The sequence below is a fragment of the Anolis carolinensis genome, unplaced genomic scaffold (genome assembly GCF_035594765.1).
Source record: "Anolis carolinensis isolate JA03-04 unplaced genomic scaffold, rAnoCar3.1.pri scaffold_7, whole genome shotgun sequence".
In the NCBI taxonomy this organism is placed as follows: Eukaryota; Metazoa; Chordata; class Lepidosauria; order Squamata; family Dactyloidae; genus Anolis; species Anolis carolinensis.
Window position 1 is genome coordinate 16,251,498 of NW_026943818.1, and position 24,169 is coordinate 16,275,666.

The 24,169-nt window shown below is 40.6% G+C and overlaps 2 protein-coding genes across 6 annotated transcripts in view; both read left to right on the forward strand.

The window, feature by feature from the left end:
- The window catches only part of cux1 (cut like homeobox 1), a 182,891-nt gene extending 176,734 nt beyond the window's left edge, over window positions 1-6,157 (forward strand). For both annotated transcript variants that reach the window (XM_062960054.1, XM_062960055.1), the window contains exons 15-23: window positions 876-1,015; window positions 1,198-1,264; window positions 2,311-2,423; window positions 2,613-2,729; window positions 2,816-2,899; window positions 3,004-3,060; window positions 3,684-3,764; window positions 3,879-3,943; window positions 4,165-6,157. In XM_062960054.1, coding sequence (XP_062816124.1) covers window positions 876-1,015; window positions 1,198-1,264; window positions 2,311-2,423; window positions 2,613-2,729; window positions 2,816-2,899; window positions 3,004-3,060; window positions 3,684-3,764; window positions 3,879-3,943; window positions 4,165-4,222 — 782 coding nt within the window. In that variant the 3' untranslated portion in view covers window positions 4,223-6,157. The remainder of the gene's footprint in view (window positions 1-875; window positions 1,016-1,197; window positions 1,265-2,310; window positions 2,424-2,612; window positions 2,730-2,815; window positions 2,900-3,003; window positions 3,061-3,683; window positions 3,765-3,878; window positions 3,944-4,164) is intronic.
- A 314-nt stretch (window positions 6,158-6,471) lies between these two features.
- sh2b2 (SH2B adaptor protein 2) overlaps window positions 6,472-24,169 on the forward strand; it is a 36,771-nt gene continuing 19,073 nt past the window's right edge. For 2 of the 4 annotated variants that reach the window (XR_010000227.1, XM_062960057.1), the window contains exons 1-2: window positions 8,576-8,733; window positions 18,169-19,032. Coding sequence is in view for 3 of the 4 variants with exons in the window: in XM_062960057.1 (XP_062816127.1) it covers window positions 8,611-8,733; window positions 18,169-19,032 (987 nt within the window). In the remaining variant the exon portion in view is untranslated. Of the gene's footprint in view, window positions 6,776-8,575; window positions 8,734-11,000; window positions 12,909-18,168; window positions 19,033-24,169 lie in introns of those variants that run through there. The other 2 variants (XM_062960058.1, XM_062960059.1) reach the window with 2 other exon arrangements.

Consider the following 24,169-nt stretch of genomic DNA (forward strand, 5'->3'; position numbering starts at 1 on the left):
TGGAACCAATGGAACGAATACCACGCAGACCACTAGTCTAGTTTGTGGCAGCCGAAAGTGGGCTCTTTGGTTTCGCGCCATCCGAATGGACGGTACGAAACGAATGCCCGAATGGAACCAATGGAACGAATACCACGCAGACCACTAGTCTAGTTTGTGGCAGCCGAAAGTGGGCTCTTTGGTTTCGCGCCATCCGAATGGACGGTACGAAACGAATGCCCGAATGGAACCAATGGAACGAATACCACGCAGACCACTAGTCTAGTTTGTGGCAGCCGAAAGTGGGCTCTTTGGTTTCGCGCCATCCGAATGGACGGTACGAAACGAATGCCCGAATGGAACAAACGGAACGAATACCACGCAGACCACTAGACTAGTTTGTGGCAGCCGAAAGTGGGCTCTTTCGTTTCGCGCCATCCGAATGGACGGTACGAAACGAATGCTCGAATGGAATGAATGGAATGAATACCACGCAGACCACTAGTCTCAACCAATTCAGCCTAGTTTGTGGCAGCCGAAAGTGGGCTCTTTCGTTTTGCGCCATCCGAATGGATGGTACGAAATGAATGCCCGAATGAAACGAATGGAAAGAATATCATGCACAACACTAATCTCAACCAATTTTGTGGCAGCCACAAAAACGAAGTTTCTGGAGGAGTCCGAAAACATCTGGAGAAGTTTAGCGTGTGGATTCCCCCTCTGGAGGACTGTCCTTGTCAATCAGCGCCCCCTGGTGGTGTGACATGGCCACGTCTGAGACGGGGAAAGACAGATCCCGACTCCTGCAAAGGATCGTTGCCTTTCTCCGTTTCAGAGAAACACCTATTTCTGTTTTATTGGACTCATGTCGCCCGTGTCTTCCTTCTTCTCCGCAGGCCGCTGCTCCGACTTGCAGGCCCAGTTCTCCGAAGCCGTCTCCTCGGCCGCCGCCCAGAAAGAGCTGATTGCCAAGCTGGAGCAAGACCTGGGCACCGTCCAGGCCCTGTCTGCCCCGCAGCATCGTCCGGACGCAGAGGTGAGCCGGGAGGGTGACGCGGCGGCGGAAGAGGCCAGTGCGATCCGAGGCTGCATCCACTGGGATCTAAGGGATCTAAGAGGGTTAATGGACCCCAAGTGAACATGAGAGTGGGTTACAGCAGCGGAAAAGGCCAATGCGGTCCAAGGCTACATCCTCTCCCGCCTACTTCTTTCCCAAAGGGCGCCGACATCCAGAACCTGGAGAACATTCCCCAGCCCATCAAGGAAGCGACGGCGCTTTTCTATGGTAAGCCTCTCCTAGGGTCCCCTAGGATTACATCTGATGTGTGTGGAAATGCATGTTAATAATAATTATATATATATGTGTGTGTGTGTGTGTGTGTGTGTGTGTGTGTGTGTATGAATGATAGCTAGCTACTCTGGGAATCTACGCTGAGCCTGGGAGGGGAATGCCTCCGCATTACATCTGGTGTGTGTGGATATGGGTGATATATATATATATATATATGAATGATAGCTACTCTGGAAATCTAGTGTGCGTGGAAATGTGTGTTAATAATAATTATATATATATATATGATAGGTAGCTACTCTGAGAATCTTAAGCTGAGCCTGGGAGAGGAATGCCTCCATATTACATCTGGCGTGTGTTAATGGGTGTTTTTATATATATATATATATATATATATATATATATATATATATATATATATATATAACACCCATTTTATATATTTTTATTTATATATATATATATTATATTTATATATATATTTAAAAGAATGCTAGCTAGCTACTCTGGGAATCTTGAGCTGAACCTGGGAGAGGAAAGCCTCCGCATTACATCTGATGTGTGTGGAAATGGGTGATAATAATAATTATATATATATATATATATATATGATATCTAGCTATTCTAGGAATTTAAGCTGAGCCTGGGAGAGGAAAGCCTCCGCATTAAATCTTGTGTGTGCCAGTGGGTGCTTATATATATATATCTGTATCTGTATGTACGTATGTTAAGAACGCTAGCTGGCTACTCTGGGAATCTAACACTGAGCCTGGGAGAGGAAAGCCTCCGCATTACATCTGATGTGTGTGGAAATGTATATATAAAATAATGCTAGCACGCTGAGCCTGGGAGAGGAAAGCCTCCGTCTGTGTGTGTATAATAAAAGCAGATGCATCAGAGAGAATTCAGCCCTCCAAGACTTAAGCCGAGGCTGGGTGGGCATCTGCAGGGAGGGCTTGATTGGCGTCCTGCTTCCAGACAGAAGGGGGTTGGTCTGGGTGGCCTTCTTTGGGGTCTCTCCTCACCCTGTGGCTCTGCAGGCTCCCCTGTGGCTCCAAGCGGCCCGCTCCCGGAGGGCCAGGTGGACTCCCTCCTCTCCATCATCTCCAGCCAACGAGAGCGCTTTCGAGCCCGGAACCACGAGCTGGAAGCGGTGAGTCTCCTCAAACGTTGCGGCGCTCCCCAATTCATCACCCAAGTCCAGGGGCTCGGGCACAGAGTTCTCGAGCGGAAGCTAAATGCCCACAGTCCGGCCTAGTTAGAAACACACACAATACCAGCCAGGACGCATTGATTCGGGATAAACTAGGGGAAAGAAACCTGACTTTTGTCTTCCCGGCAGGAGAACCGCCTGATGCAGCACACCATGCAAGCCTTGCAGAGCGAGCTGGACAGCCTGCGAGCCGACAACATCAAGCTCTACGAGAAAATCAAATTCCTGCAAAGCTATCCGGGGCGGGTGAGTCCGGGCCCAGGGAGGGAATCATAGAATCATAGGATGCTTGCACAAAACATCACAGGGCTGACCCTCTTCCGTTTCCTCAGGGCGGCGGAAGTGACGACACGGAGCTGCGCTACTCCTCCCAGTACGAGGAGCGCCTGGACCCCTTCACCTCCTTCAGCCGGAAGGTAGTGCCAAGCCTGGCGTTGGGATGAAACACTCCCCGCCGTAGATGCCCATTGCGTTCTCCCTCGATCTCTGTTTGTGTACAGATTTTCCATTCTCGTTTCAGGAGCGCCAGAGGAAATACCTGAGCCTGAGCCCGTGGGATAAGGCCACCCTCGGCATGGTAAGTCAAGCATGGGAAGGAGGTGACAAACGGGTGGCATTTTCCCTCCCGCCCGTCTCCCAATGTGAAATAAGTGCCACTGGACGAAAGTTTGAGCATTCCTTAGCATTTCCCTTTTTGGGTATGGAGATATAAATTGATTTCTTCCAATCTGATGACCATTCTTGTGTTTTCCATATTTGCTGGCATATGGCAGATTTTAAACAGTTCAGCTGGGATCCTGTCGTCTCCCGCTGCCTTGTTATTAGCAATGCTTCTTAGGGCCCATACAACCTCACTCCTCGGGATGTCTGGTTCTAATTCACTCTCCACACCATCAAAGCTATCCTCGATATTATTATCCTTACTATACAGATCTTCTGTATAGTCTCACCACCTCCTCTTGATCTCTTCAGCTGGGATCCCGTCGTCTCCTGCTGCCTTGTTATTTGCAATGCTTCTTAAGGCCCATTCAACCTCACTCCTCAGGAAGTCTGGTTCTAATTCCCCCCTCACGATTAGAAAACGTAGCAGCTTCAGGATGTCCCTCCCTCCACACATACACAGTTTTGGCAGTTATGTTTTTAGGATAGAACCTGAATGACATTTATGACCCAGGAACAAAAACCGTGTGTCCCTTGCAGGGAAGGCTCATCCTCTCCAGCAAGACGGCCCGGACGGTAGCCTTCTTCTACACCCTCTTCCTCCACTGCCTCGTTTTCCTGGTGAGTATCCCACACACACACATACAAGAAAGGATCGGGACCCACGGGAATAGGAGGCCCCCCAAAAGAGGGTTGTTGTGCTACAGATGGACCACGTTTCCTTTCCGTTCCCAGGTCCTCTACAAAACGGCCTGGAGCGAGAGCGTCAGTCGAGACTGTGCCACCTTCTGCGCCAAGAAGTGAGTGCCAGGAAGGGCCTTTCCCGACAACAAACAAGCGGGCAAAACGGGGCCCGGGCCACCCTAAAGGGGACCTAAACAACTTGCAAATGAACCTAAGTGGGCAAAATGGTGTTCTTATTTGTTGGGCCCTGAGACCCGCTCAGCCTTGAGACCGCATGGCACTTCCTTCCAAACATCGGACTCGGACTGATCCGTCCTTTTTTGTCTCTCCCTTGCAGGTACGCCGACCACTTCCACCAGTTCCACAAGGATGACAACGGGGACCTGTGGCAGTGAAGGCCGCGGTTCCCATCATCCCTCAGCTTTGAGGGCTGATGGGAGTGGCAGTCCCATCCCGCAATCCCACCCTGTTTCTGCTCTGCGCATCTCAGTGCTGCCCTCTTTCTAGGCATTTCCCTTCTCCTCTTTGCTCCATCTCTCGACTCCCGCGGACGTCCTTCCACGGACTCCCGCATCCCAAACAACGGCCAACCCGATAGCCCAGGCGTCCGCACCACGAGCGACAAGCCATAGCAATAGAATCCTATCTTGCGAGGCGCTATGACCGCAGATCCGTAGGTGCAATCAACAAATCATATTGCTGGTGAAGGTTTTTCATTTCTGCCATAATTTCCTTATTCCCGCCTCTACTCTCCTCCAGTTCTACTTCCTTTCCTCTACTCTTGGCTAGCAGCTCTTGTTGCTTTTTGTTATTACCTTTATGCCAAATCGAATTTTGCTGAATTAGTATCCCTTTTAGGGCCTCCCAATCCACTTTATCCTCTATATTATCTTTATATTATCATTTTATTTCCATTCCAGCTTTATCTCTGTATGTTTTTATTCTCGGAATATAATCATTCACCCTGCCTCCCGATTGCTGGTTTTTTCTCTAAGTTTCAATAGAATAGGATTATGGTCAGACAACACCCTTGCTAGAATCTCCACCTTCTCTGTTCTACAAATAATGTTAATTTGTACCAAACCTCTTGATCCTCTATATTATAATTTTATTTCCGTTCCAACTTTAGTGTGTTTTTATTCTCGGAATATAATCATTCAACCCGCCTCCCGATTGCTGGTTTCTTCTCTAAGTTTCAATAGAATAGGATTATGGTCAGACAACACCCTTGCTAGAATCTCTACCTTCTCTGTTCTACAAATAATATTAATTTGTACCAAATATCATGCTAGTTTTAGAGGCTGATCTGTGTCTGTGGGAGTAGTATACAAATTCTTTCCCAGTTGGATTGAGAGTTCTCCAAATATCATAAAAGAACCTGGTAATTTACTCTCTTCTCTTTTTTTGAGTCTGTTAGTCCGATCTAATTTCGTATCCATAACCCCATTGATGTGCTAGTTTCTCCTCTAAGTTTCAATAGAATAGGATTATGGTCAGACAACACCCTTGCTAGAATCTCTACCTTCTCTGTTCTACAAATAATGTTAATTTCTACCAAATATCATGCCAATATCATGTGTCTGTGGGAGTAGTACGCAAATTCTCTCCCAGTTGTATATCATAAAAGAACCTGGTAATTTACCTTTCTTCTCTTTTTATTATTATTATTATTATTATTATTATTAATTTACTCTCTTCCTTCTCTTTTTTTGAGTCTGTTAGTCCGATCTAATTTCATATCCATAATCCCATTGATGTGCTAGTTTCTCCTCTAAGTTTCAATAGAATAGGATTATGGTCAGACAACACCCTTGTTAGAATCTCTACCTTCTCTGTTCTACAAATAATGTTAATTAGTCCTATCTAATTTTGTATTCATAACCCCATTGATGTCGCTTAACCAGACCATATCCTTCTCCCCATAGTCACCAAGCATACCCACAAATATCTTGTAAAATCCAATTTTATTGGGGGCATAAATACCTACTGGAAGAACTTATTTTCCCCGGAGGAGAACCTTAATTGCAAGAATCCTACTTTCCTTATCTGAGATGATTACTTCCAGGTTCAAATTGTTCTTAATATAAAATATAAAATGGTTTTCTTGTGGTTGCATGAGGTGAATAGCTATTTGAGGTCGTTTCGCTTGTTGCAAAGGCAAGATGGATTGCAAGGCTCATTCGGACCTTGTTGCAAATATTCAGCGAATCTTGAGATATAGCAACTTGTGATTCAAGTCTTGTAATAATCAAAGGGTAGGCAATGGTAGCCGGAACGCACAATTCTTTTTTCTGTCCTCGCTCCTACGTCATTAAACTGCTACAGCAATGCGTCGTTGTTGTTGTTTTTTCCTTCCCGCCAACACACAACACTTTCCCAATATACATTTATTTACTACATTTATATCCTGCTCTTCTTAGAGCAGCTTACAGATCAAATGAACATACAATATATTCTTAGCATAGCATAGTTTTGTTGTTTTGTGGGTCGTCGTGATGCCATTACTCTTTTATATATATAGATTATTAGTAATATTACATTTAATATATAATATATAATTAATATTATTATATTGTATTATTATTAGTATCATATTGTATTACATTATAATATTATTATCAATATTATATATATATATATCTTTACTGTATAAATAAAGTTTGATTTTGTTTTTTTATCGATGCTCCCATTAGAAATTACAGAACTATTTATGGCAAGGGTTACGTTCCAGGACCACCCGCGAAAAGTGAAAATCCACGAAGTAGGGACGCTATATTTACTGTTCTGATTTTGGAGTTTTTTTTTTTATGGTATCTGTGTCTAAGGAGCCGCACTCTGAAAACAGAAGAATTCCAGACAGGTATCAATCAGGGGGCAGCTAACAACTCTGAACAAAGGATTCCCAGGCCTGGATGTGCAGCTGGGAAGGCCATTTAATGCCAATCAAGGTGATTAATTACAACATTAACACTGGCCTCCAACAGATAAAAGTCACCTCACAACCTCTGAGGATGCCTGTCATAGATGTGGGTGAATCGTCAGAAGAGAATGCTTCTTGAACATGGCCAGACAGCCCGGAAAACATACAACAACCCTATTATTATTATTATTATTATTATTATTATTATTATTATTATTATTATTATTTCTCACAACCCCTGAGGATGCCTGCCATGGATGTGGGCAAAACATCAGGAGAGAATGCTTCTGGAACATGGCCGGACAGCCCGGAAAACATACAACAACCCTATTATTATTATTATTATTATTATTATTATTATTATTGAATAATGAATTTGCAGCACTTTATTCTGTTATTTTGAGTTTATAATGTGCACTTTACTTAGTCTATTATCATAACCTCGCTGTTTTTAATTCCATGTTTTATTAAGTTGTGTATTTTTTTAAATTTCTATAGGTTAATGTTTAAAATTTTATAATTTGTGTATTTTTTTGTTTATTGATGTATTGTATATTGTTTTTATCTGAGTCCCAGCTGGGAGATGGTGGCGGGATAGAAAAATAAAGTTACAGCAGAGTCTCACTTATCCAACATAAACGGGCCGGCAGAACATTGGATAAGCAACTATGTTGGATAATAAGGAGAGATTAAGAAAAAGGCTGTTAAACATCAAATTAGGTTATGATTTTATAAATTAAGCACCAAAACACAACAAATTTGACAGAAAAAGTTCAATACACATTAATGCTATGTAGTAATTGCTGTATTTACGAATTTAGCACCAAAATGCATTGAAAACACTTGACTACAAAAATGCGTTGGATAATCCAGAACGTTGGATAAGTGAGACTCTACTGTAGTTCAATACACAGTAATGCTACGTAGTAATTACTGTATTTACGAATTTAGCACCAAAGTATCACAATGTAGTGAAAACACTGACTACCAAAAATGCGTTGGATAATCCAGAACGTTGGATAAGTGAGACTCTACTGTAGTTCAATAGGCATTAATGCTATTTAGTAATTACTGTTTTTATGAATTTAGCACCAAAATATCACAATGCATTGAAAACATTTGACTACAAAAATGTGTTGGATAATCCAGAATGTTGGATAAGTGAGACTCTACTGTAGTTCAATAGGCATTAATGCTATTTAGTAATTACTGTATTTATGAATTTAGCACCAAAATATCACAATGCATTGAAAACACTGACTACAAAAATGTGTTGGATAATCCAGAACGTTGGATAAGTGACTCTAGTGTAGTTCAATACGCAGTAATGCTATGTAGTAATTAATGTATTTACGAATTTAATTACTGTATTTACGAATTTAGCACCAAAATATCACGATGTATTGAAAACATTGACTACCAAAATGCGTTGGATAATCCAGAACGTTGGATAAGTGAGACTCTACTGTAGTTCAATACACAGTAATGCTATGTAGTAATTACAGTATTTACAAATTTTCAATACACGTTAATGCTATGTAGTAATTACTGTATTTACGAATTTAGCACCAAAGTATCACGATATATTGAAAACATTTGACTACAAAAATGCGTTGGATAATCCAGAACGTTGGATAAGCGAGACTCTGGGATGTATAGTTCACCTGCAACCTATAAACATTCTGAACTCCACCAAAGATGGAATGGTCAGGATGAATAATAAATAAATTAATTAATAAATATAGTCTTTGGGGGGAATTCACCTTGATTTGTGGGAGTTGTAGTTCACCTAAAAGAACATTGGAGGGAGGCCCAGCTCTGACTGCGCCTGCGCCAACCCGGCTTCCCTTCCCACGCCTCGGAATGGGCGTGGCGAGGGAGAGGGACACGCCCCCTCGCTGTCCATCAAGCCCTCCGTGGGCGTGGCTTCGCTTGTGGGCGTGGCTTTCCTCTCTTCCTTCGGGACGCGGCGGCCTTGTCAGCCCGGTAAGCCTCGGTTCCCGTTTTGTGGCGCCTTCCGGTCGAGGCCTAGCTTCCGCCTGCCGCTCTGTTGTTGTCCCTCTCTGGCGTTTTTCCCCCTCAGTTGTGCTTGTTGTTGTTGTTGTTGTTGTTGTTTTGAATGGCCGGCATGGCCGCCTCCCTTCCCTCAGCCTCAATGGAAGCCTCGTCTTTCTCCATGGCTTCTCCACCATCTTTTTTTTTCCTCAGCGGAGGAAGAGACGACGCTCTAATATTATTATTATTATTATTATTATTGAATTCTAGAGTCGGAAGAGAGTTGGAAGCCCAACCAAAGCCCTCCCGACAGATGGCCATCCCGCCCATGCTTGGGCGGGATGGCCATCTGTCGGGAGGGCTTTGGTTGGGCTTCCAACTCTCTTCCCACTCTAGAATTCAATATTATTATTATTATTATTATTATTGAATTCTAGAGTGTTTATAGGTTGCAGGTGAACTATACATCCCAGAGTCTCGCTTATCCAACGTTCTGGATTATCCAACGCTGGATTATCCAATAATATTATTATTATTATTATTATTATTGAATTCTAGAGTGTTTATAGGTTGCAGGTGAACTATACATCCCAGAGTCTCGCTTATCCAACGTTCTGGATTATCCAACGCATTTTTGTAGTCAAATGTTTTCAATGCATTGTGATACTTTGGTGCTAAATTCGTAAATACAGTAATTATTATTATTATTATTATATTCGTTTTCTCCATGCCTCACAACCTCTGAGGATGCCTGCCATAGATGTGGGCGAAACGTCAGGAGAGGATGCTTCTGGGACATGGCCACACAGCCCGAAAGACATACAACAACCCAATAATAATTATACAGAAGAGTCTCACTTATCCAAGCCTCTGGATTATCCAACGCATTTTTGTAGTCAATGTTTTCAAAACATCGTGATATTTTGGAGCTAAATTCGTAAATACAGTAATTACTACGTAGCATTACTGCGTATTGAACTACAGTAGAGTCTCACTTATCCAAGCCTCTGGATTATCCAACGCATTTTTGTAGTCAATGTTTTCAAAACATCGTGATATTTTGGAGCTAAATTCGTAAATACAGTAATTACTACGTAGCATTACTGCGTATTGAACTACAGTAGAGTCTCACTTATCCAAGCCTCTGGATTATCCAACGCATTTTTGTAGTCAATGTTTTCAAAACATCGTGATATTTTGGAGCTAAATTCGTAAATACAGTAATTACTACGTAGCATTACTGCGTATTGAACTACAGTAGAGTCTCACTTATCCAAGCCTCTGGATTATCCAACGCATTTTTGTAGTCAATGTTTTCAAAACCTCGTGATATTTTGGTGCTAAATTCGTAAATACAGTAATTACTACGTAGCATTACTGTGTATTGAACTACAGTAGAGTCTCACTTATCCAACACTCGCTTATCCAACGTTCTGGATTATCCAACACATTTTTGTAGTCCATGTTTTCAATACATTGTGATATTTTGGTGCTAAATTCGTAAATACAGTAATTACTACATAGCATTACTGTATACTGAACTACTTTTTCTGTCAAATTTGTTGTCTAACATGATGTTTTGGTGCTTCATTTGTAAAATCATAACCTAATTTAATGTTTAATAGGCTTTTCCTTAATCTCTCTGTATTATCCAACATATTCGCTTATCCAACATTCTGCCGGCCCGTTTACGTTGGATAAGTGAGACTCTACTGTACTTTTTCTGTCCAATTTGTTGTAGAACATGATGTTTTGTTGCTTAATTTGTAAAATCATAACCTAATTTAATGTTTAATAGGCTTTTCCTTAATCTCTCTGTATTATCCAACATATTCGCTTATCCAACATTCTGCTGGCCCGTTTACGTTGGATAAGTGAGACTACTGTACTTTTTCTGTCCAATTTGTTGTAGAACATGATGTTTTGTTGCTTAATTTGTAAAATCATAACCTAATTTAATGTTTAATAGGCTTTTCCTTAATCTCTCTGTATTATCCAACATATTCGCTTATCCAACATTCTGCCGGCCCGTTTATGTTGGATAAGTGAGACTCTATTATTATATTCGTTTTTCCATGCCTCACCACCTGTGAGGATGCCTGCCATAAATGTGGGCGAAACGTCAGGAGAGGATGCTTCTGGGACATGGCCAGACAGCCCGAAAGACATACAACAACCCAATAATAATTATAATTGGTGCCTTCCTCTACCATCTCTTAATAATAATAATAATAATAATAATAATAATAATAATATATCTATCATCTCATTATCTCTCTCCATCGTCTTTCATCCCTTTGGGCATCTAACTATGGTTGGCTGGCCCTCTGTCGGGAGGGATCACATGCTGCCTTCCTTTACAGATGGCCATCCAGTCCCTGCTTAATAAAAATAATTATTTTTATTTATTGGTTTGTTGCAACATTTGTATCCCTCCCTTCTCACCCAACAGGGGACTCAGGGCGGCTTACAATAAATATATAAAAATATAAAATACAGCGCAAATCAATTTAAGTTAAATTAACTAATTAAATACAACAGCATTCATAAAAATATTCATAAAAACATTCATAACAATAAACAGATAGGTGCAATCAGGTCTAATTGAGGTCTGTCAATTGAGTTCCAGCACACATAATAATAATTAATGCTGCTATTGTTGTTGTATAATAACAATAATAATCATCTTCCAAATCAAGGGTATTATTATTGTTGACAGATGGCCGTCTAGCCCCTGCCAAATAATAATAATAATAATAACAACTCTATCCTGAATTTTATTAGGTCCCTTTTATTCTGGTATTTTAACTGATGATGTTATTTTTATATTGCTGCTGCAGACTGAATTGTACTTGGTGGTTGATTGATATTATTACTGCTCTATTAACTCTTGTTTTATTACCTTATTGTGTTTTATTTTTTGTATATTGTGCAATGTATTTATGCTGTTGTTTTTGTAAATTATGCCCCATGTGAGTTTTATTATTATTATTATTATTATACTTTATTTATATCCCGCCACCATCTCCCAGAGGGACTCGAAGCAGCTCACAAAACACTCAAGGTGTGACACAAAATACAAACTGCACCAGGACGTAAAGAGGGTCATGTGGGCTTTGTGTGCCAAGTTTGGTCTTGATCAGTTGGTGGGCGTTGCAGTGGTCTGTGAGAGCCGAACAACAATAATAATAATAATAATAATAATAATAATAATAATACTTTATTTATATCCCGCCACCATCTCCCAGAGGGACTCGAAGCAGCTCACAAAACACTCAAGGTGTGACACAAAATACAAACTGCACCAGGACGTAAAGAGGGTCATGTGGGCTTTTGTGTGCCAAGTTTGGTCTTGATCAGTTGGTGGGCGTTGCAGTGGTCTGTGAGAGCCGAACAACAATAATAATAATAATAATAATAATAATAATAATACTTTATTTATATCCCGCCACCATCTCCCAGAGGGACTCGAAGCAGCTCACAAAACACTCAAGGTGTGACACAAAATACAAACTGCACCAGGACGTAAAGAGGGTCATGTGGGCTTTTGTGTGCCAAGTTTGGTCTTGATCAGTCACTGGTGGGCGTTGCAGTGGTCTGTGAGACCTGAATAATAATAATAATAATAATAATAATAATAGTTTGGTCCAGGTCTGTCATTTGGTCCAAGTTTGGTCCAGGTCCGTCATTTGTGGCGGTCACAGTGGCCTGTGGAAGTGACCGCCAATCAGAAAGCTGCCACATACACAGATACATTTATACCCACATACATACAAACACTGACTTTTATTATATAGGTAGATAGATTATTATTTTATAAACAGAGCAATGAGGAGAGGAGGGGGCTCTGCTCTCTCCCAGCATCCTCTCTGACCCACATCGCTTCTCTTTTCAATCAATGGCTTGGGCTTCCTGCCTCCCTCCCTCCCTCCTTCCTCTGCGGTGGCGTGAATGGCTTGCAAAAGTCACATGTTGTGGCGACGGACTGACCGAGGCAGCTGCTTCGGCTGCTTCGTTGCGGCCAGCTGGTGGGGAGCCTCTCCCCCCATTCAGACACCGCTGCCGCAACCGATGGCATTCATGCCATTCATGCTCGGCTTGCGCGGCGGCTTCCATAGGCTCCATGGTGCCCGCCGTATCGCTCCCGTTGCAAGACGCCATCAATGGTAAGGCGCATCTTAATTCCACACCACCACCACTATCAAAAATACATCAGATGCACCTGCCATTTATTATTATAATAATAATTATTATTATTATTAGCGCAACCCAGCCTGTGGCTCAGTATGATATGTAATGAATGTGCAAGTAAACAATAGCATTGTTGCGAACATAGATTCCTTATTATCATTATTATTATTATTATTATTATTATTATTATTACTACTAGCGCAACCCGGACTGTGGCTCAGTATGATATGTAATGAATGTGCAAGTAAACAATAGCATTGTTGCGAACATAGATTCCTTATTATCATTATTATTATTATTATTACTAGCGCAACCCGGACTGTGGCTCAGTATGATATGTAATGAATGTGCAAGTAAACAATAGCATTGTTGCGAACATAGATTCCTTATTATCATTATTATTATTATTATTATTATTATTACTAGCGCAACCCGGACTGTGGCTCAGTATGATATGTAATGAATGTGCAAGTAAACAATAGCATTGTTGCGAACATAGATTCCTTATTATCATTATTATTATTATTATTATTATTATTATTATTATTACTAGCGCAACCCGGACTGTGGCTCAGTATGATATGTAATGAATGTGCAAGTAAACAATAGCATTGTTGCGAACATAGATTCCTTATTATCATTATTATTATTATTATTATTACTAGCGCAACCCGGACTGTGGCTCAGTATGATATGTAATGAATGTGCAAGTAAACAATAGCATTGTTGCGAACATAGATTCCTTATTATCATTATTATTATTATTATTATTATTAGCGCAACCCAGCCTGTGGCTCAGTATGATATGTAATGAATGTGCAAGTAAACAATAGCATTGTTGCGAACATAGATTCCTTATTATCATTATTATTATTATTATTATTATTATTATTACTACTACTAGCGCAACCCGGACTGTGGCTCAGTATGATATGTAATGAATGTGCAAGTAAACAATAGCATTGTTGCGAACATAGATTCCTTATTATCATTATTATTATTATTATTATTATTACTAGCGCAACCCGGACTGTGGCTCAGTATGATATGTAATGAATGTGCAAGTAAACAATAGCATTGTTGCAAACATAGATTCCTTATTATCATTATTATTATTATTATTATTATTATTATTATTATTATTTATATGACACAGCAAACAAGATAGATATGCTGGATTTTGTATCACAAAATCATAAGTCGAACACTTCCCAAGTGTCTAGGACTGTGTGATGTATTCTCGGATGATGCGTGCAGGTGGCCTTTTGCAGTTGGCAGATTGTCATTTTGTCAGTGTATATTGTTTCCAAATTATTATTATTATTATTTTTGCCATTGTAAGACTCCATCAATGGTAAGGTGCATCCTAATTCCAGCACCAGCACCACCAAAAATACATCAGGTGCACCTGCAATTTATTATTGTTGTTGTTGTTGTTGTTATTATTATTATTTGAAACACAACAAGATGAGTCCACAGCAGACACTCTGCTGGCTGTTGTATTGGATCACACTTCCCAAGTGTCTAGGACTGTGTGATATATTTTATTATTGTTGTTGTTGTTATTATTATTTGAAACAAAACAAGATGAGTCCACAGGGAGACACATGTCGGATACTTATTATTATTATTATTATTATTATTATTATTATTATTATTATTATTATTATTTTATTGTATGACACAGCAAACAAGATAGACATGCTGGATTTAATATCACAAAACCACAAGTCGAATACTTCCCAAGTGTCTAGGACTGTGTGATGTATTTTCGGATGATGCACACAGATCCCAGCAGGGTGGCCTTTTGCAGTTGGCCACCCTGCTTCTTCTTCTTCTTCTTCTTATTATTATTATTATTATTATTATTATTATTATTATTATTATATGTTATAGTCACCCTGTCTTCTGTGTGCCCAGGAGGGAGTCTCTCCAATGGTCTCAGCCATTGATTGATGTTCTGAGTTTTAGCCTGCCGCTTTTGGACTCTCGCTTGCTGAGGTGTTCCTGCGAGTATCTCTGTAGATCTTTGGAAACTATTTCTTGATTTAAGGCATTGGCATGCTGGCTGATCTCTGAGCAGGGGATGGACACTTCAGGTGGTGCAATGACGGCGCATGCTCTTTTGTTTGAAGACTTTGTGGTCATTTCTACATTCACATTCCTTCGATTATTTGTCTCTTTCTAGTTGTGTGTGAATGGGAAAATGTTGTCTTTAGATTTGGAAGTCATGGAGGTAGAGAGAAAGCAATCCCTTTCTATCAAGAAATGTAGTTGTTATGTTTTAAGGTTGCACTCTGCACCTCACTTCCTTATATACAGTATATAATCATCATCATCATCATCTTAATAATAGGTAAAGGTTTCCCCTTGACATTAAGTCCAGTCGTGTCCGACTCTGGGCATGGGTGCTCATCTCCATTTCTAAGCTGAAGAGCCGGCGTTGTCCGTAGACACCTCCAAGGTCATGTGGACTGCATGGAGCACCGTTACCTTCCCACAGGAGCGGTACCTATTGATCTACTCACATGTGCATGTTTTCAAACTGCTAGGTTGGCAGAAGCTGGGGCTAACAGCGGGAGCTCACCCCGCTCCCCGGATTCAAACCACCGACCTTTCGGCCAGCAAGTTCAGCAGCTCAGCTGTTTAACCCGTTGTGCCACCGTGGGCTGCAAGGATTATTTACAGCTCTGTACTCAGAACATGCAACTCGAACACTTTGCATGGCGAGCGGTGGCAGGTGCCGGCCGTCGCTCCCAAATCAACCCGTGTGCGAATCCACCCGTCCGGCAATATTTCAGAGGAGAAACCAGCGAAGGATGGCAAGGAACGGTGTGTGGGCAGGACAGGAGGAAGCGGTCATCTGCAAGGCCTTGTGACCCGGTCAGCTCCTCGATTGATGGGGAATCAACCTGACAAGGAACGGCTCAACCGTCGGGATCGTTTAATGCCGGACGCTCGGAGCCAGCTTTGGCTCGGCACCAAATCGGCTCTTCGGAAGAATACCGGCCTCCGCCAAGTTGCAAACATCCGGCTTACAAACAACTCCTAAGTTCAGAACGGGGCTGAGACAACGGGGTCCCCACTCAAGTTTTATTTTTATTTATTTTTTAATAATAATAATAATAATAAAACTTTATTTATACCCCGCCACCATCTCCCCAACGGGGACTCGGGGCGGCTTACATGGGGCCGTGCCCAGAATAATACAATATAAACAGCATATAAAAGAACAACACATCACAACGCAGTGAACAATACAATAAATAATAATATCCATTACAATGCAAAAACAAGGGCGGGCCATATGAACATTAAGTTAAAACTTGGGTGAGAAAGACATAAGAATAAAATCACAGAGAACAGGGTCAGAGAAAGTGGTGCATAATCACCACTTAATATAATAAAAATATAAATATAAGTAATATATAAAAATATAATATAATAAAAATAAAATATAAAAAATAATAAAAATAATAATTTTATTATTATTGATTTTCTTTGCGAATAAAAACTACACAAATTCAGACAGACAATTAAGTAGCTAATTAATTACAATAATAAAAAAGAAAGAAGAAAAATAGAACATGAAAAAAAGAAGAGAACAAGGAGGAAAAAAAGGAAAAACAAACCAAAAAAATCGTAATACGAATAGCACTTCCTGTCGCCTTTGAAGGGTTAGGTTCCAGGACCACCCACAATAAGTGAAAATCCACAAAGTAGGGACACTACATTTATTTTAATATTTATACATTATTTTAGTAGTTATACACTATTTTAAGAACTGCCCATGCAGTGCTTTGTTGTGCCAGCTGTCAGCTCTAGTTTGTAGTGCAATCTTCTTGTACTGATTCTTGTACCTGGCAGCAATTGGATAAAAACAATTCTTCCTCTCCCTCTAATTAGGACTTTATTTTTGTTTTCTTTTTGTTGTATGAACGTAGAGGCATGGATGACGGGTTGTGCTGCCAAGTTTAGTGTTTCTGGGATGTGTAGTTTTGTTGTTTTGTCCTAGGCTGAAATGTCATTACCCTTTTATATATAGACTAGCTGTGCCCGGCCACGCGTTGCTGTGGCAAAGTGGTGGTGGTATTGGTTAAAAATTGTTGTGTAATTTTTATTTGACATTATTTGTATTTTTTTATTAATTTTATTGTAAGTTATCTTTTTATTTATTATATTTTATTATTTTCTTGTATTATTTTTAGTTATTTTCTGTTATTATAGTATTTTATTGTATTAATTTTTTCGTGTTTTTTATTATTTTTTATTGGGTTGCTAGGAGACCAAATTGGAGGAGCTTAGCCTTCTAACTGGCAGCAATTGGATAAAAGCAATTATTCCTCTCTCTCTCTAATTAGGACTTTATTTTTCTTTTCTTTTTGTTGTATCAACCTAGAGGCGTGGATGATGGGTTGTGTTGTCAAATTTCGAGGTTGGGGGGCCTGTAGTTTTGTTGTTTTGTGCGTCGCCGTGATGCCATCACTCTTTTATATATATAGATTAAGGAGGATCTGGAATTCTAACCTGAGCCTGGGAGAGGGGGATGCCTCCCTCCACATTACATCTGATGTGTGCCAATGGGTGTTTATATAATTATAATAATAATAATAATCATCATCATCATCATATTTTTTATGTATACATATACATATATATATATATTAAGGAGGATCTGGGAATCTAACCTGATTTGTGGGTCGCCGTGATGCCATCACTCTTTTATATATATAGATTTCATGACATATAATCATCATCATCATCATCATATTTTTTATATATACATATACATATATATCTATATATATATTAAGGAGGATCTGGGAATCTAACCTGATTTGTGGGTCGCCGTGATGCCATCACTCTTTTATATATATAGATTTCATGGCATATAATCATCATCATCATCATATTTTATATATATATATATATATATATATATATATATATATATTAAGGAGGATCTGGGAATCTAACCTGATTTGTGGGTCGCCGTGATGCCATCACTCTTTTATATATATAGATTTCATGACATTATAGATTTCATGACACTAGCAAGTGTGGAGTGGGATCCATTGATTAGCACGTGAATAACCATGGAGGGAGCATATTGTCGATTGGTGAGCAGGTCTCGTCAAGAGAGATAGTCTTGTAATGTAGCCTAAAATGGGGTGTGTGTTGTGCTTTGTGGTGTGAGTGTGTGTCTCTCACGGTCGCTCTCTTTTCCTCCCGCAGTTTGCCGGTGGGAGGAATGGCCCAGCCATGAATGGTGACTCCGTCTGCCCAGAGCCTCCGTCCTCCCATCTTCCCGACTGGCGGGAATTCTGCGAGGTCCACGCCCAGGCGGCCGCGGTGGACTTTGCCCAGAAGTTCTGCCAGTTTGTGAAGGAGAACCCCCACTACGACACCCCCGGGGCCGAGGCCTCCTTCTCCCACCACTTTGCCGCCAACTTCTTGGACGTCTTCGGCCTGGAGGTCAACCGGGCGTTTGCCTCCGACTCGCCCACCACGTACAACATCGTGCCCTTTGTGGGCCTCCAGAACTGCCACATGCCTTACGGGAGGGACCTCTTGCCCAGGAAGGAGCAGACCTCCTCCGAGTCCCTGGACAGCGTGGACAACCCGGGTCCCGCCACCGCCCCCGGCCGGTACCTCAGCCCGTCGCAGCAGGAGGCCCAGGCCCGGAAGGTCTCCTCCTACGGCCACTCCCGCAGCTCGGAGGACGTCTCGGTCCACGGCGGCCTGAAGCCCCGGGTCAAGAAGGGCTTCTCCCTGCGGAACATGAGCCTGTGCGTGGTGGACGGCATGAAGGAGATGTGGCACCGGAGGGCGTCTCCGGAGCCCGGGGCCGACCGAGAGCCGTGCCCCCCCGCGGGCGACCCCAGGGAGAAGTGGACCCACAAGCTCCGCCTTCCCAAGGGACCCTCTCCCAAGGTGGACCTGGTGGACATCCAGCGGGAGGGGACCCTCCGCTACATGGTGGCCGACGACACCAACTGCGTGGGGAGCCCACAGTGGCAGAAGTGCCGCCTGATGCTCAGGAAGGCCGTCCGGATGGAAGGGGAGAAGTTCCTCCTGGAGTTCTACGTCCCGCCCAAGGTAAGCCTCTCTTGACCTCCCCTCCCCGTCCCGACCCGACCCTTGGCCACTCCATCCAGGCATTTTATTATAATAATAATAATAATACTTTATTTATACTCCGCCACCATCTCCCCACGGGGACTCAGGGCAGCTCACATGGGGCAGAGGCCCAGCTACCACAATTTACAAAAACAACAGCTGAAATACATTGAAAAATATACAAAAAAATAAAATAATAATAATAAAACTTTATTTATACCCCACCACCATCTCCCCACGGGGACTCGGGGCAGCTCACATGGGGCAGAGGCCCAGCTAGCACAATTTACAAAAACAACAGCATAAATACATTGAACAATATACAAATAATAATAATAATAATAATACTTTATTTATTCCCCACCACCATCTCCCCACGGGGACTCGGGGCCGCTCACATGGGGCAGGGCCCAACTAGCACAATTTACAAAAACAACAGCAGAAATACATTGAACAATATACAAATAATAATAATAATAATAATACTTTATTTATTCCCCACCACCATCTCCCCATGGGGACTCGGGGCCGCTCACATGGGGCAGGGCCCAACTAGCACAATTTACAAAAACAACAGCAGAAATACATTGAACAATATACAAATAATAATAATAATAATAATACTTTATTTATTCCCCACCACCATCTCCCCATGGGGACTCGGGGCCGCTCACATGGGGCAGGGCCCAACTAGCACAATTTACAAAAACAACAGCAGAAATACATTGAACAATATACAAAATAATAATAATAATAATAATAATAATAAAGGCTTATATTCGGGTCGGCTAATAATAATAATAATAATAATAATAATAATAATAATACAGTAGAGGCTCACTTATCCAACACTCACTTATCCAACGTTCTGGATTATCCAACGCATTTTTGTAGTCAATGTTTTCAATATATCGTGATATTTTGGTGCTAAAGTCGTAAATACAGTAATTACTACATAGAGTAGAGTCTCACTTATCCAAGCCTCGCTTATCCAAGCCTCTGGATTATCCAAGCCATTTTTGTAGTCAATGTTTTCAATATATCGTGATATTTTGGTGCTAAAGTTGTAAATACAGTAATTAAAACATAACATTACTGCATATTGAACTACTTTTTCTGTCAAATTTGTTGTCTAACATGATGCTTTGGTGCTTAATTTGTAAAATCATAACCTAATTTGATGTTTAATAGGCTTTTCCTTAATCCCTCCTTATTATCCAAGATATTCGCTTATCCAAGCTTCTGCCTGCCCGTTTAGCTTGGATAAGTGAGACTCTACTGTAGCATTAATGTGTAATGAACTACTTTTTCTGTCAAATTTGTTGTATAACAAGATGTTTTGATGCTTAAATTATAAAATCATAACCTATTTTGATGTTTAATAGGCTTTTTCTTAATCTCTCCTTGTTATCCAACATATTCGCTTATCCAACGTTCTGCTGGCCCGTTTATGTTGGATAAGTGAGACTCTACTGTAATAACTTTATTTTTATACCCCGCCCCATCTCCCCGAAGGGACTCGGGGCAGCTTGCATGGGGCCTTTCCTGATACAACAATATAATAACAATAACAAAACAATAACACAATTATCCCAACAATAAAATACTTGAGTATATACAGTAAGTTTAATTATCCTCCCCGCCTTAAGCGGTACCTAGAATTCTCTACTTACAGACACTGCTGTTTCGGAGCTGCTATTATTATATTATAATAATATTATATTATATTATAATAATATTATTATATTCTATTATTGTTGCTATTATTACATTTATTTTACTCTATTTTTATTATTATTAATAATAATACATTTATTATTTCACTCATATTATTATTATTATTGCATTTATTATTTTACTCTATTTATTATTACGTGTATTGTTTTACTCTATTATTACATTTATTATTGTATTCTATTATTGTTGCTATTATTACATTTATTTTACTCTATTTTTATTATTATTAATAATAATACATTTATTATTTCACTCATATTATTATTATTATTGCATTTATTATCTTACTCTATTTATTACATGTATTGTTTTACTCTTATTATTACATTTATTATTGTACTCTATTATTGTTGCTACTATTACATTTATTTTACTCTATTATTATTGCATTTATTATTTTACTCTATTTATTATTGCTTGTGTTATTTTCCTGTAATTATTATTATTATTATTTTATATGCATTATTTTACTCTATTATTATTATTATTAAAAGGATACATAAGCACATTTACATTGAAGAAGATGAGAATAATGATTTGATCAGAGTTGGACAGTCTTATCTTAAATTAGAGCTTGATGTAAATATTCAAAAACATTTAACCTACTGATGCCTCAATTAATGTAATTTTTTTGGTATCTATTTTTATTTCTGAAATTTACCACCCTCGGCTTATACTGGAGTCAATGATTTCCCAGTTGTTGTTTTTTTTGTGGTAAAATTAGGTGCCTTGGCTTATATTCGGGTTGGCTAATAATAATAATAATAATAATAATAATAATAATAATAATGACGTTGTATGACACAGCAAACAAGATAGATATGCTGGATTTCGTTTCACAAAATCACAAGTCGAACACTTCCCGAGTGTCTAGGACTGTGTGATGTATTTTCGGATGATGCGTGCAGATCCCAGTAAGGTGGCCTTTTGCAGTTGGCAGATCGTAATTTTGTCAATACCTATTGTTTCCAAGTGCCGGCTGAGATCTTTTGGCACGGCACCCAGTGTGCCCATCACCCCCGGGACCACCTGCACTGGTTTCTGCCAGAGTCTTTGCAGTTCAGTCTTGAGGTCCTGAGAGCGGCTGAGTTTTTCCTGTTGTTTTTCGTCAATGCGACTGTCACCTGGGATGGCAACAGCAATGATCCAAACCTTGTTCTTTTCCACAACTGTGATGTCTGGTGTGTTGTGTTCCAGAACTTTGTCAGTCTGGATTCGGAAGTCCCACAGTATCTTTGCGTGTTCATTTTCCACAACCTTTATTTAACTTTATTTTTATACCCCGCCCCATCTCCCCGAAGGGACTTGGGGCGGCTTACATGGGGCCTTGCCCGATACAACAACATAATAACCATAACAAAACAATAACACACTTATCCCAACAATAAAATACTCGAGTATATACAGTAAGTTTAATTATCCTCCCTGCATTAAGCTGTACCTAGAATTCTCTACTTGTTTCGGAGCTGCTCAGGTGGGCAGCAAGCTAGGCTATTAAATGGTCAGGAGCTCACCCCGACCCGAGTTTTGAACCAACAACCTCTCGGTCAGTGGTGATTTATTGCTGCTGGCTACTAACCAGCTGCGCCACAGCCCGGCCCATGTATGCGAATCCGTTCTGTGTGGGTCTATCTGGGCAGGACAAGGCGGGTGGGCAATTGCTTACTCTATTGTGAACATCTTTGCCGGCTCAGAGACCCAGAGAACCCATCCCTGGTTGTGTTCCGGTTCCCCGGCTTCTGATAGGTTTCCGAACAGGCCACCCGTCTCCTCCGATATCCCAAGTGAGTGACAGCATCTGTTCAAGTGCGGACAAGACGCGGAGCAGATTCCTCGCTCCAGTGAGACGGAAGCCATCGCTTGAGCGCATGAGCTGGAGGCTGCCCAAGCGGAAAACCCGGCTTGCCTTTCCCCAAATCATACGGAGTCACACGGCTTTGTTACTCTACGTCCCAGCAACCACAACTCCCAAGTGTCAAACTCCACCAGTGTTCACATTTGGGCCTATGGACTATTCATGCCAAGTCTGGTCCAGATCCATCACTATTTGAGTCCACGGTGCTCTCTGGACGTAGGCAAACTACAACTCCCAAACACAACGCCCAAGCACAGTATTGCCTGTTGCCAAGATTGGTTCAATTCCGTCGTTATTTGGAGTTCCGAAAAAAGGAAAGGCGTGAACGTTTTCTGGGCTACAACTGTAGGTTAAAATATGGAAATTAACCTTCCCTATTTCCCACCAGGCACTCGGCTTTTAATTAAAAGATCTCGGTCTTCCTGGGGAACACAAGGGAAATTATGTTTTTAAAAATAACTCTAGCAAAATTTGAAATATTTTCTGTTCCTGTTTTTCCTACGTCCATGAGTAAAAAGCCACTGGACGAAATAACAACAACTGCTTTGTTGGCCCGCTTGAATAGCACTGAATAGCCTTGCAGCTTCAAAGCCTGGCTGCTTCCTACCTAGAAGAATCCTTTGTTGTCCACCAGACAATGCCACAGCAATGCATGTCCAGACCTGACTAGTATTTGATTATTGTTGTTGTTGTTGTTACATTATTATTATTATTATTATTTTATATATTATTTTATATATTTTATATATTTAAAAACCTCATTGTTTTTAATTTGATGTTTCAATTCTGTGTTGTGTTTTTTCACCTATTGTGCATATTTTATTATTGGTTTTTGTTGTTGTCCTTTCATGTTTCATATTTTATCATGGCTTGTATTTTGATTTTGCTGTAAGCCGCCCCGAGTCCCCTTCGGGGGAGATGGAGGCGGGATATAAATAAACTTATTATTATTATTATTATTATTATTATTATTATTATATACAGCTAGACCCTGAGCTACAAACATCCCACTTGCAAACGACTCTGTGGAAATATGTTCCTTCACACAGGAAACACAAACAGGACAATTTAAACTTTTAAATCGACTTCTCCTAGGATTTAACACCAACAATCTAGTTCTCAGCCCTTCCTTTCCTGAAGGCTTTCAACTATATTCCTCAAAGAGATTTCTTTCTTTTAAAAAAACACGGTTCCCAAACTTATCTCTGTCTCCACACTTCAAAAAGCTGAAATTGGAATTCTGACTGACTGAATTCCAAACTGAACTGATAATCTGGGTGCAACTGTCACTTTGGCTCCACCCGTCTCAAATTGCTAAGCAAGTCTAACCATTTGCATCAGCTAATCAGCAGGCCACTCAATTCCAAACTGAACTGATAATCTGGCGGCATAGCTCCAACTGTCACTTTGGCTCCGCCCCTCTCAAATTACTAAGCAAGTCTAACCATTTGCATCAGCTAATCAGCAGGCCACTCAATTCCAAACTGAACTGATAATCTGGCAGCATAGCTCCAACTGTCACTT